Source organism: Thermobia domestica, chromosome 6 (genome assembly GCF_964235325.1).
Source record: "Thermobia domestica chromosome 6, izTheDome1.hap1.1, whole genome shotgun sequence".
NCBI classification, from domain to species: Eukaryota; Metazoa; Arthropoda; class Insecta; order Zygentoma; family Lepismatidae; genus Thermobia; species Thermobia domestica.
The window spans coordinates 241,170,433-241,187,006 of record NC_137459.1 but is presented as its reverse complement, the minus strand read 5'-3'; the positions used below and the strand labels follow the sequence as shown (position 1 = coordinate 241,187,006).

The 16,574-nt window shown below is 35.6% G+C and overlaps 1 protein-coding gene across 2 annotated transcripts in view; it reads left to right on the top strand.

The window, feature by feature from the left end:
* Window positions 1–16,574, top strand: part of LOC145688442 (uncharacterized) — a 187,710-nt gene that overhangs the window by 45,244 nt on the left and 125,892 nt on the right. For both annotated transcript variants that reach the window (XM_081762676.1, XM_081762675.1), the window contains exon 3: window positions 1,837–1,919. In XM_081762676.1, coding sequence (XP_081618802.1) covers window positions 1,837–1,919 — 83 coding nt within the window. The remainder of the gene's footprint in view (window positions 1–1,836; window positions 1,920–16,574) is intronic.

Here is a 16,574-nt window from a genome sequence, read left to right as displayed (position 1 = left end):
TCTTCGCACCTTCATCTGAAGCTTCAGCTTGGGAAAAAGAAAAAAGTCGCAGGGGCAGGGGGGTGGGGAACCACTGTCATGTTCTTAGCCGAAAACTGCGCTACTTTAAAGGACCGGTATACAGGTGCATTGTCGTGGTGGAGAATGAGGTTACTGTTATGCCATTTCTGTGGCCTTTTGCGACGCACATTTCCACGCAACCTTCTAATTACATCACAGTAGAGGTCTGCATTGACCGTGCTTTCATGTGGGACAAATTCCCGGTGTACGATCCCTTCTTGGTCAAAGAAACAAATGAGCATCGTCTTCAGTTTGCTTCTTTCCATGCGGGCTTATTTTGGGTCTTGGAGACCCAGGACTCTTCCATTGAGAAGACTGCAGTTTAGTTTCTGGGTTGTAAGCATAAACAATGCTCTCATCGCCTGTAATGACGTTGACATGGAGCGTGGGATCGTTTTGATGCACACCCTTTGTTCTTCAACTTCCGCCATACCGCCGAGATAAGAAAAATCGCAGACTGCTAATGCAACACACACACACACGAAAACACGTGCAACATTCAAATGCTTCCACTTCAAACCACGCTACTCGGCACACTGGCTCACAAGACACCACCGCAACATATCCTAGCGGGAAACTCGTGAACTGCAAGTGGTTTGCATATTATGAGCACTGTCCTGGAGTTCATGGATACGCGTACGTATGAGTAAAACACCGTACATGTCGTTCAAACTCATAATTTTTCTTCGTTTGTTTGCTAATCCACTATATTATGTTCTTTGCTAATTTACTTACGCAACACGAAGGTTGGAATACGAGACCGACAGTTTACAGTTGGATCCAAACTACTACACGGAGTGTTGTTCAGTTTGAGAATTTGTTCTACGATCGGGAATGGAACCTCAGATTACACATGTGAACTAACTTCAAGCTATAAAAAAGAACAAATATTATGCATAATTATGCTGATGTCAAGAATCGTTTTAGCAATAGTATTAAGGATACATCAGGTGTACTTAATCATATTTTATTGAAACCATCTGAAATTATTCCAAATTATATTCATGATAAAGCTGAAATATTCCGGAGTTTGAGGGGGCCAACAGTTCATTTGAAAATTCAGGAGCTATTGGGGGTGAGGGAGTTCGTATAAAGTGCAAAATGTATATACTTTCTCTTGATGCATCCGATCCTCTCTTAGGTATCCTTATGCAAAACACTTATTTAGTGATAGTAACAAAGAAAAAACAAAATATGTGAACAATGCTGTATGATAGTGATTGATGTAATCGTTTCAATAAATGTAGATGTTGGAATAAGCCTATGACGAACTACAGTTGAAACTTTCCTAACGTATGAGTTGGCAACATTACTAGCACTCGAGTAGGGAAAGGAAACTGTCTGCCGGGTAGATTCTCAACAATTCTTCTCTATAATACTTATCGAAGCACTGTTACTTTCCAACAAATTTCAGTGCCTTCATATAAAGATGAGGCTATAACTTTTGCTCACAAATGTTCATCTTGCAGGAGAACATGGTGTGCTCTGCAGTTTGATGTATTAATGTAAGTTTTCAAAATGATAATAAGTTCTCAAACTAGTTAATAAACAGTTTAAAAGAAAGAATTAAATTTGCATATCTTATAGTGAACGAAATAGTGATCAATGTAGCTTCCAAGTGTTATGTAGTACGCCAAATTGCAAAGAAATTTGGTGTGAAAGAATTTCATATATGTTTTTGTTCTAGCCAGAATAAAGATCACTTTATAAAACAAAGCTATAATTGAATTTATTTGTGCTACTAATGAAACTAATATCTTCTTATGTTTTGTTTAGTTGGAGGTGGTACATCAAGTCATGAATATTCTCAGGGCAATGTTCCAATAAGGAAGTTATTTGTTGGAAATCTCGTTTATGGAGTAAGTTCTACTTTATTTTGATTTACTTATATTTAATCTTTAATAATCAATGTATTTATTTCATTATTATATTTTCTGTGCTTTTGTGTTGTAAGAAAAATGCCTGTGTGCATGTTAAAATAGTATAACACAAAGTTAAACAGATAAAACCTATAGTTGATTCTCTTCCCGCTTTAGCTTAAGCTCTTAAATGTTTTCCTTTATTTTATTTTCTATTTGTGGAGGGTAAATGAAAACTAATGTGGTACCAAAACTATATTCCCTACAGAAATCGAAGAAATATGCATTATAAAAATATTGTAATGTATGGTAAATAAGCAGTACACTAGTTTCTCCCTCACCTTTATCTTAAAAGTTTTTACGCTGAATTACAAATAAGTAATATCTCTAATAATCCTTTCTCTGTAAATTGGACCTCCTGCCTAGAGCAGCGTGGAGGTTTAGTGGTTGTTGGTTAGGAACATCTTGCCCAATGCAGCGCAGAGGTGGGATAGTATCTCGTGCCCAGTGCAGCGCGGAGATTGATAAGGAACCTCTTGCCCGATACAACGCAGAAGTAAGGTTGGGGAATCTCTCCCGCGCAGAGCAGCTTGGAGAGATAGATAGGATATGATCAGTTGCTGGCTGATGTTTTCAGTGTCTGTACATCCTCTTTTGTAGCCAGTTTTTGAGGCGGAGCCTGTGGAGGGATAGAATTAGTCATCTTCGTGATTCTTCGTGTCCTCCTTGTATTTCATCCGTCCCGTCAACTGTTTGCTGGTGCTTATGCTGAAGCACGCGTTGTTGTTTACTAGTATGAGTGGATATTGCAGTGTTAACTGAACTTCTTATTCCTCACTCTAAGGAAATAGTTTGAAAGGTATATGAACCTACTCCTCCCACCGCCCATTTAGGATTCGTGTTTCAAGAGAAATGAAGTGATGAGTTCTATTTCGACCCAAGTGTTCAAAAATTCATTTCAAACGACGTAGCCAGTATTCTTTGTGGAATATACCCTGTCTCCGGTAGGATACGCAATTCAGTCAAACTATAATTGTAAAACTGCATTAGTACTGTTATTGCTCCTCTGTAGTTTCTTCTTCTTTGATTCCTGTCACTGCTTCTCTCGTTGTCTAATCTCTTTCATGTGATTTCCTCTTTGCGTTTCTAAGTCTGTCGTTGGACAGATGATGTTGGGTTTCTCTTCTTACGTTTATTTGTTTTCTCGTGGTTTATGTTGGAGCTTTACGCGAGAAACAATGGGGAATATTTTATAACTTGTAACAATAAAAAAACATATATTTAAATCTAGTAGTGAATCCATTCTTGTGACCTGAATTATTCTAAATTTGACTTAAGTTTTACATCTCCGCTACCCTCCTTGCTGTACGCTTTTTAATGAAAATGACATGATAAAAAGTCTGTTTCAAGTAGGTTACTAACTGTATTAAAAATATTCATGTCAATCATTTTTGCTGTGTTGCGATCATAAACAAGCGTAATACATTGTTATTAGTTTCAGATGATATATTTGAAGCAAAGAAATCCGGAAGCAGATATGTAAAACATTATTTACCAGATAATACTGGAAACATTACCATAATAGAAAAGTTGTAGTATAAGTATTTTCACTTAACTCGGTGTCGGTGAGGAGGAAGTATAATAATTTCTGGTTTCCAGTATGCCACTCAACTAGACGGTTTACAGCTACTTCTCTTATTTTTTCTTTTCCAGTCTAATGGGGTGTTAATCAAAGTGCTCATGTTAGTATTTATTTTCGAGCGACGTGTGATCGATACAAAGAAAAAAATAAAACAAAATAAAATAAAAATAAAAATAAAAAAAATAAAAGTGGAATTCAAGATTTCAACGGTACTCATTCCATTGCTCCCACATAACCAAAAAGTTATCTATCCATTGTATGTACTCTCATGTCCAAAATTATTGTCGCATGTCTATAAATATGTTGTTGTAGGAATATAATTTGATAACGAATTCGCCCCGGTATTTTTTACTATGTTAGTATGTGTATAATCGGCAAAGATATGTATGTGGAAAATTTCATGTCAAAAGAGCAGTAAATAAGAACAATAAAACGAAAATAAACCTTTCTTGTCCATTTAGCAACATTTTGTTTTACTCATTCTAATTTTCGTATTTATAATTCTTTTCCTATGAAATTTGCCACAAATATACATTTCCCGATTATATACACAGTATCAGTATTAAAAGTACTCTGCAAAATCATTATCAAATTATATTCTTACAGGAAGACAGTTATGGATATGCGACAAGCATTTTGGACATGATTGTACCTCTTCAACTACTTTACTAATGTGCCATGGTCCCTACACCGAAAGATAAACCTTAATATTATTTAGTGCAAATGTAAAGTATCATCAGAAAACTCTTGCTCTAGAGGAATCTATTCCGATCAAAATCTGTTTCGGCCTAAAATTCATGACTGCATGTTGTTCCTACCATGGCAACAGCCGTGTCAAGTTTGAAGAAGTTGATAACGATTTGAATAATGATAGTTATCTTGATTTAATTACATAAAATATCAAAGATATATATACAAGAATGAATGTACACATTTGTTCCTCAGCGTTAAACGTTGTACTGCAAATAATTATATGTTGAAATATTTAACAAGACCCACATTTTGTATCTTTTGATACCTGTACACTTCGATGTCCCATGTGAAGTATTATTATTATTTATTTATTCATCAGGAAATAAGACATTAATCCAATAACAATTCCCTATATATATATATATATATATATATATATATATAACATTACACTGAAACATAATAATATAAAAAAGAATAAAAACAGATCAGTCGTTCATGCAAATACAAAAACAAATAAGCATGCATAAAAATACAAAACAATGATCACATATATTATGGAGAGTGACATTTGGCGAATTGTTTTTTGATAATACCAAAATCTCCAATAAATATATCAATAAGTTGAGAGTAGTTAAGGTACGCACGTAAAAATTTTGTAGTTCGTAGTAGTTGTGTAAGAAGCATTCAAGTTAACAACATTAATTAACTGTAGTTTTTCAATTAAAATGTCAGGCAATAATTGAAGATCATATAAAGTTCTTGTTTTTGATAGTTTCAAGAGTCCAAGTGCCTAATGTCATCATTGGTTTTGAGTGACAAAACTTAAATTTCCAGCGTATTCAGGAAAGAAATTTCTAATAGATTCAGTATCACTGCAAAAGTACTGTACGCTTCTATTCCAAAACACTAAAAGAATATTCACGATGACTTCTAACATTGATACAACGTAACACAAAATCTCTAGAGATCCATTCGATAATGGCTGAATTTCTCCTTGCCTTGGAGGTAATCTGTTCAAGATGCTTGTTAAAGAATAGTTTATCATCAAATATTATACCTAGATTTTTAATGAACTCAACATACTTAATAGAAATATTATATATAGTCTGGTCAAAAGTTCTGTCTCAAGAACCATAAAAATGAAACTGAGAATGGAGAGAAAGATGTGTGCAATGCAATATATACAAGGTTAAGTGACAAATGAATGGATACAGGAGTTATTCAAAATGTCATCCCTGTGCCTGGACACAGGCTTGTAAACGACGCGGCTAATCATCAATGGCAGCACGTACCACATTCATGTCTATGTCTGCCACTGCCTTCACAGAGCTACTTCGTGGCTAAGCGGTTAGCGTACGCGCCTTTGGCGTGGCAGACCTGTTTTTGATTCCTGAAGGGAGCTCATATTCGAATTCCATGTCAATCAGTAAATGCACGTCTCATATAGCCTCGCTGCTGAAAGGGACGTTGAACTCAAAAATCAATCAGGTCAGTCATGTCAGGTCGAGCACACACCTTCTCCTCGAAGTAAGTCCAGATCTGTAATCAAGAGAATTTAAATCTGGACTGGACGAGCCGTTCTTCGGTGGTGATGAACGCAATTTTGTTGTGACGAAACCACTTTTGCGTCGTCTTTGCTTTGTGAGGTGGTGCTCAGTTCTGTTGGAACATCCAAGGCTTATTTTTGAACATAGTGGTGCCAAGGGATTTTATCAGCTTGTCGAGAATGTCCTGCAGGTACACTTTCGTCCCCATTTTCAACTTTTTGGTAAAAATGGACGTCAGTAGGACCCAGGTATGACATGCATAGCCAAACCATCACTGTTACAGGTGGTGGCCTCGCTGTACTTAGGGGGAACTTGTTCACATGCTGCAGCACTCGTTGTAGCATACACTCTATCATTCTGTCTGTTGAGGTGTTCTTCAGCTGTGAAAATTTTCTCATCTGTAAACAAAATTTGTCGATGCTTGTTATCCGCGTACTGTTGCAGGAGCAACTTTGATCTCTCACGTCGCATTCTCGTCAAGCGCTTGATTTAACCGCTTGCCTATCGTTCTGCGACAGGCATCATGCAGTCCTAGGTCTTCATTGGTGATCGCGACATCTTCATTTGGAGAGCCACGAGTTTCTGCTTATGGATCGGATTTCGAGCGATTCTTACCTTCACTGATCTAATGGCACGTGATATCTTAACAAAGGAAGGTCAACCAATGCGAGACTTATTCTCGACATACGATGTTTTATTATATCCCTATATGATGCGATAAACGAATTTCTGTGTAATGTTCAGTTTCTACAATAACTTAAAGATAGTTGTCAGAGGGTATCCGCACTTGTGTAGGGCCAAAACTTCAACATGATCATCCTTTTCCCCACTCGATCTTCACTCTACAAGAAGCAAAGGATAATAATGGTGTTGTAAGTTCAATCAACATTTAAGGTTTCACAATAATGATAGACAATATTCATATATCATTTCTAACTACTGGCATTTTTCGTACATGTTTGGGACAAAACTTTTGACCTGACTGTGTAGATAACATATGTATAATAAATAGGATTAGTTTTATTAGAAAAAGTAACTCTAACAATTTTATTGAGATTTAAAGATACGGCATTACTGCAAGACTATTTAAGAGTACTATCAATATTACTTTAAATAACACCACAGTCATCAATAGAATCGATAGAACGATATATTTTTAAATAAGCAGAGTATATAAGAAAATTACAATTCATTACTCGTTCAGATCATTTACAAATAAACGAAACAGAAGCTATCCCAAGTTAGACCGTTAAGGGACTCCTGATTAAATATCGGGAACTGCAAAGATATAACCATGATATCTAACCACAAATTTTCTATTAGAAAGATATGAGACAAGGGACTTATTAAAATTAATAGATAAATTATATTCTTTCACTTTTCTTATGTCATGAGGTAATTTATCAAAAGCTTTAGAAAAATATATATAGCATCAACCTTCCTTGGTTCTTAACTACAGGAAGAATATCAGACAAGAAACATGCCATGTTAGTGTTCATTGATTTTTTTTTTTTCTTTCATGAAACCATGTTCCATGATATGTGAAGAACCATGGTTCTACAAATAATTATAAATTATCAAAATTTTTTGCGCAAAATACTCATAATAGAAATTAGTCTAAAGTCGGTCAGGTTTTTTCCATTAGTTTTGGGAATAGGAGAGACAATAGCAGTTTTCTATCTATCAGGATAGATGGCAGTAAGTAAACTCCAATTAAAAATTGATACAAGGATAGTAGTAAGAGTATTCATAATACCTTTATTATGAAGACAGGTATACCATCTAATCCACAAGAGAATTTAACCTTCAAACTTTTTATCACATTAATCACTTGGCCAATAGTAAATGTAGGATTGAAAGTATTATTATCTATAATACATGTTAAGTCAATACAGTTTAGGGGCGATCGCTTTTGATAAATGGATTCAAACAGACATTAACAAGCTCATTAGAATCAGTTGCATATTCACCAGGAACAGTAATACCTGGTGAACATTTTTTATTACTCTAGTTCTTATTAAGAAAACTCCAAATTTTGTGAATCACATGTTAGAGACGCTTCAACATTAGCCATATACTTTGCTCTGTCCAATCGCAAATTGTTTTAAAACTGTTTTCCGTAATTAGCAAAGGCAGTAGAGTCCTCGATGGATCCAGTCGTCTTATATTTTCTATGTGCATTATCTTGGGCTTTAATTAAAGAAATTAGTTTCCTGGAATACCGAGTAGGATACTTCCCAGTTTCAGGTTTGTATACAGGAATACTGTTGTTCATACTAGATATTATAGCATTTTCGACAGCTTCAACAGCTAAATTAACATTCTCAGCTAGTAGTGTCTTAGTCCAGTCAATCTTAGTTAACGCATGGTATAACGCCAAATAATTACCCTTATGAAAAGCAAATCTAGATAAAATTTCACCATCGAGTGTACAAACCAGTTTAAAGACAGTAATTTTAACAGGATAATGAAAGGAATTAGGTTTTGCAATAGATTTTACTTCTTTAGTAGCAGTTAAATTTTAAATGCTATCAGATCATTATTGGAAACATTTGAAATAACATCAAAATTAAAATCATCTAAAATAGAAATAAAATAACTTTAGCTTACATTTGGCATAATAGTGTGCGCCAGGAAGAAAATCCCTATTTGCCCAATTAACTTTAGGATATTGTAATCACCAAGTATTAGAATATTATATTCAAGAGGATTAATGTTCTTAAAAATGTTGCCAAAATATTGTCAAACACATGAAGAGATGAGTTCGAGTGGAAATAAGCACAAACTATTAGTAAGTTCTTACCAGCTTTATTAGCAAAATCCAAAGAAGACATTCACTGAATGTTTCAACATTTGTTCTTCTAACCACTTGTTGACAGCACATAACAGTCTTCCACTTCTTTCATAGATATTCGGTTTATATACTCTGTTAGCTCCAAAAGAAATATAAGTACTGGGAAATATAATCCTCACTTTTATGAATATCACTAAGCCACATCATACGAACGGTCCGCAACAGCAGAAAAAATAAATAAATAAATAAAAACAGTTAATTTTTGGTCCTAAGATCCCCAACAGCCTAATACCAAATTTTAATATTGTTATTTGATCATTTCTGGACTTCCATTTGAATCGTTGAGTTTTTCGGAATCAGAGAAAGATCTTAACTTCCCATCAAGTGGAGCAATAAGGATGCTCCTAGGCTATATTTCCGAAACATTGATTACATTGTAATCAGTTCTCTTTACCTCAATATGAAAAGATGAATAAGACTCATACTTTCGTTCTCACATCCTCATAAAAATATCTTCACCATCTTTAACGAAGTTATCAGAACTAAACTTAATTACAAACAAAGCTTTTCTTCTAGCATTTGAAAACAATTCTACTTCAGGGTTACTACATTTGGTGTTCAATTTACGATAGTTTTTCTTATCCATTCTACCTAAATTTTGATTCACTACAGTAGTTTTTTTTAACGTAGAAATTTCTTTCTATCTTTAGACACAACTTCAGTCTGTTCCATTATTGTTATCAGAAGACTTCTCGACAACTAGTAGTCCCACCTTATTCTGATTTTCATTAGTCATTATAAAACTAGGAAAATTTGCTTTATACTGATATTCATTTAGCGCACGACCATGAGTCCAGTACAGTTCTGATTCATGATTAAGAGAAGCTTCAAATTTCTCTAAGAATAGACTTGAGCTCTTTATTTTCTGGTCTTGGACCAACAATTTCTCATTTTAAAACTTTGATCTCATTCAAAAAGACATGTTTTATATTAGTAAAGACATTTCAGTTTGTTTTTGAATGGCAAACAGAGATAGTCACTCATCTTTATTTAATATATTTATCTTTATTGCCTGAGATTCGGTAGTAGTTTGGTTCATACTAGATTTTATATTGTAATATCCCATGTGATGTTGTAAACAAACAATTCCACGTGTCAGTGTTTACAAACACCACCACGTGGTTCGGCAAAAAAAATTCATACCAGATGGATCTACAATCACTTGCAGATGACGGCTTCTAGCCCCTCCCATGGAGCAGAAGACATCGGAGCAGCAGCGCCACCGCCACCCAAAGGACCCTATAAATTGGATGGACAAAGGCAATTCAGTACCAGTTTTCTGGTGACCCTCTAGTCTGCTACGGGACTTTAGGAGTAACCTAACCCCAGGCCTCTAGTCTGCTACGGGACTACGCCTATCCTATCTCCTGGCTTAGCCTACTACGGAGCTCTGTCTGGGAATCCTAACCTCTGCCGCTTAGCCTGCTACGGGGCTCTGTTGGCCACTTAACCCGCCTTTGCTTGCTACCGAGCATTGGTTCCTTAATTCCCCTCTGCTTAGCCTGCTACGGGGCTCTGCAGAGATCCTGTCTGCGACCTAAAGGTAAAAAGACAACCTATAACTAACCCTGTATATTAGAGAAATTATTAGTGTAGTATTTTGTACAAATACTTCTATAGTGGAGAAGTTTTATAATAAAACTGTTAGTGGGAGATCTTTTCAGGACACTCCTTTTATTAATGCTCTACCTATACCTATATGGGACAAAACTTTACATAGTAGAGGCTTTGACCGGCTCAGCATTGATCTGAATACTCCCCCCGGACAGTATTTTTATTAACTTGAAAGTGAATTCGTTTTTAAGGTATGTGATTTTCTTAAGTGTACAATTAGTGAAATTAGTAACTCGTACTTGACTTTATTTTAGTGCATGCCTCATACTTGAACAGGAAAGAACACTCTTCCGGAGGACGGTGCAAATATGGATCAGACTTCGCGCCCTTCTTTTAATATACCACACCTCACTAAATATTCGGGACACATTACGGAAGACCCCAATAGATTTTTTTATGCTTTTTGACCATCTTGAGTTATTGCATTCTTGGAATGCTGAGAAAAAAAAAGAACTATTACCGATGTATTTACAAGACATGGCGCTCGATTTAGTGCTACAGTTAATGGCCCAGAACCAAGTAGAGTCACTTAATTACGAACAATTGAAAGATAAATTAGTTGACTTGAGTAGACCAAAATTACCGGCATATTGGGCTGAGTTTGAAATTTTTGAGGTCCAACAGGGCGAAAATGAGCCAATAGATGCGTAATTTCTTAGGAAATTGAGTCATTCGGCATGTTTTGCCTTAAGCCACTGAGGAACAGAAAATAAATTATTTATCACTAGGGTTAAAGAAAAACTTTTTACAAGAGATTGCATTAGAAACATTACAACTGTTCAGGCCTTACATACACATTTACATAATCTGGAAAAAGCAAATGACCTAATGAAGAAACGTGATTACGTAGAGTTACAACAGGAAATATATTCACTCTGTGATCATAATTCACCAGTCAGCAATTTAAACTCATCAGCAATCGCTGGCGCTTCCTTCCCTACACATCATCAACAGCTAACTTATTCATTATGTAATCCAACACCTAATTGGAATCATTACCAACAATCTGCCCAACTCTTTCCTACACCTTCAGCACCACAGCTACAGGGTGCATCACAAAATCAGTTACCTCCAAATCCTCCCCCCCCCCAAGTTGCTAATCCGAATCCACCGCGCCTAGCACATCTAGTACTTCTAGTGCAAATAATTCATTAGACTTCACTAAATTAGCAAATCAAATGGCTGAACTATCTCTTCTAGTAGCTCAAAATGCTATAAAGAACTCACAATTTAGGAGAGGTGGCCGTAATAATTACAAATCGAAAAATACAAATAATGGTAATCAAAATCAACAGAAAAACGGGAATAAACACAATTCTAAAAATCATAATAGTAATCCTAAACCGGAAACAATTACAGTATGCGGCACATGCTATAAAAAAGGTCATTCTTCCAGTACATGCTATAAGAACAACCAGCAGGGAAACGCCTAGGGAGGCCACAGGAAAAACCCTCGCAAGAATATGTTCTGAGGGCCGAAAATGAGGAAATTAATGAACAACAAAAACTTGCAAGTACATCATTTTATACGGTGGCTCCGTTATCAGATACAAGACAACATTAAAATGCTAAATCAGGAACATAAATTATTAATTAATGTAACAATTAACAAAGAAAAGTATCCTGTTATCATTGATACAGGCAGCTCATTGAGTTTATGGCCCAAAAATTGGCTTCCTCCAAACACAAAATTGATTCCTTTTAGCATTAATCTGCGAGGAATTGAGAATTCCGTTGTAAATTTACGTTATATAGCTTTAATTAAGTTCAGGATTGGCTCAACAATTTTTTCCCATTATTTTCGAATTTTAGAGCATGAAGATTTTTTTGCCTTTATTTGGTGAAGATATTCTAAATCGATTACAGGCCAGAATTGACTTACAAAATAACGTTATCGGTATACAAGAAACCACGGCCTCCGCCGTATCCAGTTGAAGTTGACACTCAAGAAAAATTGTCTGCTAGCGCTATGCATACAATAAAGCAGTACAAATCGGCTGATGTATTTACAGCTCGAAGGTTACCATACCAGCCAGGTCACATTTCTTTTTACCAATTAATGTCAAGAATCGCTAAGCGGATAGCGAATATTTTTTTATTTCTCCATTAGAAAACTTATTGGACAAATACGGACTACAAACGTTGCCTACCAAAGTACCTAAGAATACTTTCACGCTTTAATATAAAATCCCACTAATAGACCGGTAACCTTAGAAGAAAAACACACCCATTGCATATGTTGAAGAAAATATTCAAGAAGTAGATATACAGGATGGTTACCAAACTGACGAACAAAATGATGAAAGATTCTATAGAACGGAACAGGAAATGCAAAATAAGCTGGACGAGACCAAATCTCTTTTTGATATTAACTTATTCGACATCAATCCAAATTTAACGAATCAACAGAAAAAGGCTGTACATGATCTACTTTTTAGATACAGGGATGTCTTTTCTTATACACCAACTGACATTGGCTACTTTCGCGGTTATGTACATAAGATAAGGATAGATAAAGGAGCCTCTTTTCACCAGACGTAACCTCCCATTCCATTGGCAGTAAGACCACAAATTGATTTGCAAATTAAACAACATTTAGAGGCCAATATTATCAAAGACTAGTGACAGTTCCTTTTCCTCGCTACTTCTTATCGTTAGGAAACCAAATACTTCAGAATTCCGCCTAGTTTTGAACCTACAGGCTTGCAATAAATTTACACAATATTTGAGCATTCATTCCAGTCCACAGAAGACATTTTACATGTACTTAGAGGCAAATCTTGCATCTCAGCTATCGACATAAAGTCAGGTTATTTACAACTATTATTGCATCCTAAAAGTCAAAAATACATGACTTTTGAACTTATTCATACTAGGAAGGCGTATAAATGCCAACGCTGCTACGCAATGGGGCACACCACGTCGGCGGCAGCCCTGACTATAGCAGTACGCATGATTTTGGAAGGTTTACCACCTCGCATAACTGCTTTTGCAGATGACCTCGTAATAGGGAGCAAAAATTGGAAACAACTACTATCAGACTTGGAATTGCTCTTTAAAAGACTAAGAAAACACGATTTTAGAGCAAGCCCGAATAAGACCCCTCCATTATACTCGTAATTGGATGTTTTAGGATTCACTGTTAGTGGCGATGAAATCAAAATTTCACCCAAAATTGCCAATAAGATACGAAATTTTAAGAAACCAACCTGTAAAAAGATATTGAAGAGTTTTCTAGGACTCTGCTCTTATTTAAGGGCCCATATTAAAAATTTCACGGAAAAGGTGGAATCATTTCAAATTCTTTTGGAAAAGAATTCAAAATTTAAATGGACAACTCAGCATGACGAGCTATTTGAAAAACTTAAGACTGATATAATACAAGCTCCATTTTTGTTTCATTTTGATCCATCATTGGAAATTCGAGCATATTCCGATGCTTCGTCAACCTCCGCAGGTGGCATATTGGCATGTTAAGATAATAAAACTAGTAGAAACGCGTTGTTTCCTACTGTAGTCGTCGCTTTACCAAGACCGAGAGAAAGGCCTCGACATGGCAGAAAGAACTATATGCACTGATATATGCCCTGCGAAAATTCCGATATTTCTTACTGAACAGAAAATTTAAATTATTTATAGATGCTAAATGCTTGGCTTCACTTAGCACCGAGCCGGACAAAGTCGAAAAATTTAGTCGCTATAAAATATTCTTAGCGGATTACAATTTTGAGATTCAACACATTAAAAGTCAGTAGCATCCTGCAGACATTTTTAGCGGCTTAGAAGACAAGCAAGATATACAACAGGATGAGAATCAAGAAGTTGATAACTTCTCCGACACAGAAGACGCTGAAGTCTTTGCTTCCCACTCATTGGAACACAGCTTTCAAATTGACCACCCTGTGACGTTACATAATTTGGCGGATGAACAAAGAAAGGACCCCTCATTTTCAGACCTCATCACTGTATTGGAAAATAAAGAGCCTAATAAATTATCTACACTCCGTGCGGCGAAATACTTTTCTCTTAAAAATGGACTGTTATGTAGAACTCAAACACCCTCAACTAGGACTGCTATATTTACTTTGTGTATCGAAATCTTTATTAAGCAAATGGTTTGATGCTATCCATAACAACCCTATGGCACCCCATTTTGGGTATACTAAGACCTACCAGTCGGTACTCAGGAAATATTATTTTCCTAATATGAAAGCTTACGTAGCCAATAAAAGAGGACATGCAGTCTTTGCCAAAGACTCAAGAAGTTACCAGCTAAGCCGGCGGGCCAATTGCTGCATCACCCATCTAAATTCATTGCCACTGCTTGGCAGTACGATTCAATTGGAAAAATAACAGTTAGACAAGGAAAATTCAAACACATACTAGTTGCCATTGAAATGTCCACGAGATTTTCTGTCACCAGGGTTGTAGACAACATAACAGCAGAGGAAATTCAACAATTTCTTATACATGACATTCTTAAATACGGAGCTTTTTCATACCTGTATTTGGACAGACACCCTGTACATAACGCTAAGAGGCTGCAGAACCTAGCGAAGTTATACAACTTCGAATTTAAATTTGGCCAGCGTATGACCACAAAACTCTGGGTGTAGAGGAAACATTCCAGAAAATCATACAGAACGCTCTTAAATTTTTTGTACAGGAAGATCAAAATCGTTGGCCAAAACTAATTCCGTATATAACATTCGCAATTAATACATTTGTACAAGCTGGAACTAAATATTCAAGTTTTTTTCTGTGCGGATACGAACCTAAGACTATCTCTGATATAGCATTAGCATCAACTCCGACGTTATGCGTCGACAAAGAACACCTGAATAAGATACGTGGGATCGTACAGAATAATTTAATTTCAAGTTATAACAAACAGAAAAGATATTTCGACCGTAAGCATCAACAAACTAATTTTGATAAGGGCCAGAAAGTACTTGTATTTTTTCCCAATCGGCAAATTGGAATACCAGAATTATTCTTAGCTGGATACGTAGGACCTCTAGAAGTCATCGAAAGAGTTAATTCTAATCTTTATAAGAGCAAATTTCCAGACTCATATCGTCAAACAATACAGGAGATTTCAGTAGACAGAATTAAACTATATTATGAAGGTAGAGACGACACTCAGCACGAGGATAAATAGTTATTTTTTCTACACGGGCGAAGACATATAATAGCAAGGGCAGAACAGAAGACACGATAGGCTTTGGAATATCTCATTTTTAAATATTCCTCTTCTTTCAATTGGCAGTATGAAAAGAAGAATGAGAAGAGAATATAAACGCATCCAAATTATTTAACTCAATTTGCAAAGTACATTGAATAGCATAAAAACATTTTTAATCATTCTCGCTTCTTAATTTGAAAAAAAAAAAATTAAAGTACTCCACCACTAGGAAGGGGAAACACAAAGACAAGCATTCAGACAGATAAAAACACTTTTCATTGCGATACAAGTACGTACTATTTTCTGCTTTAACAAAAAGCTGATTCATTATTCTGCAACTGAGTGAAAGAATGCTGAGATTTGCATTTCCGCACTTAAAGGCAACTGATCTTTACAAGAACAATTAGCTTATAATTCTACAACTCTCTCATATTTTTTCTTTTTCTACTATGGATTACATATTGTCACCGACATCATGCAACAAATATTATACAGGATGTTCCAAAAGTCATGACCACTCTTACATTATACAGGATGTTCCAAAAGTCATGACCACTCTTACATTATACAGAATGTTCCAAAAATCACGATCACTATACAGGATGTCCAGGAATTTAGGATTATCCTTATCATCATCATTGGCATTTAAAATTGGATTATTTTATTGAAATACATATCTTTAATGCATATATTTTAGAGACTTTACACCTTATACAGGGTGACCAAGAAATCATGCCGTTCGCATAACGAACTTTCCAATATAAATTATCTTTATATCTCTGTGTTAATAGCAACTTTTTTAGTACTTATAACTTATCATTTTATATATATTCTATATCCATCTTCACTCAATACCAAAAATATCCAAAAGATCTCGCTTAGAAATATCTCCTCCAATTCCAATGGACACAGTTAATACAATTCATACAACTAAAGAGCGACCGAGTCCACAGACTCCAAAACCCCTCACTATAAGTGAATATATATTAAAGCCAAAGATAAAAACAGCCCTACCTCGAGGGGGATGAAGGTACATATAAAATGCACCGATCCTGCCTGTAATTAGGGACTAACTGTTTAGCGCTTTCTTCCGCTAACTTCTAGTGCTCCGAAAGGT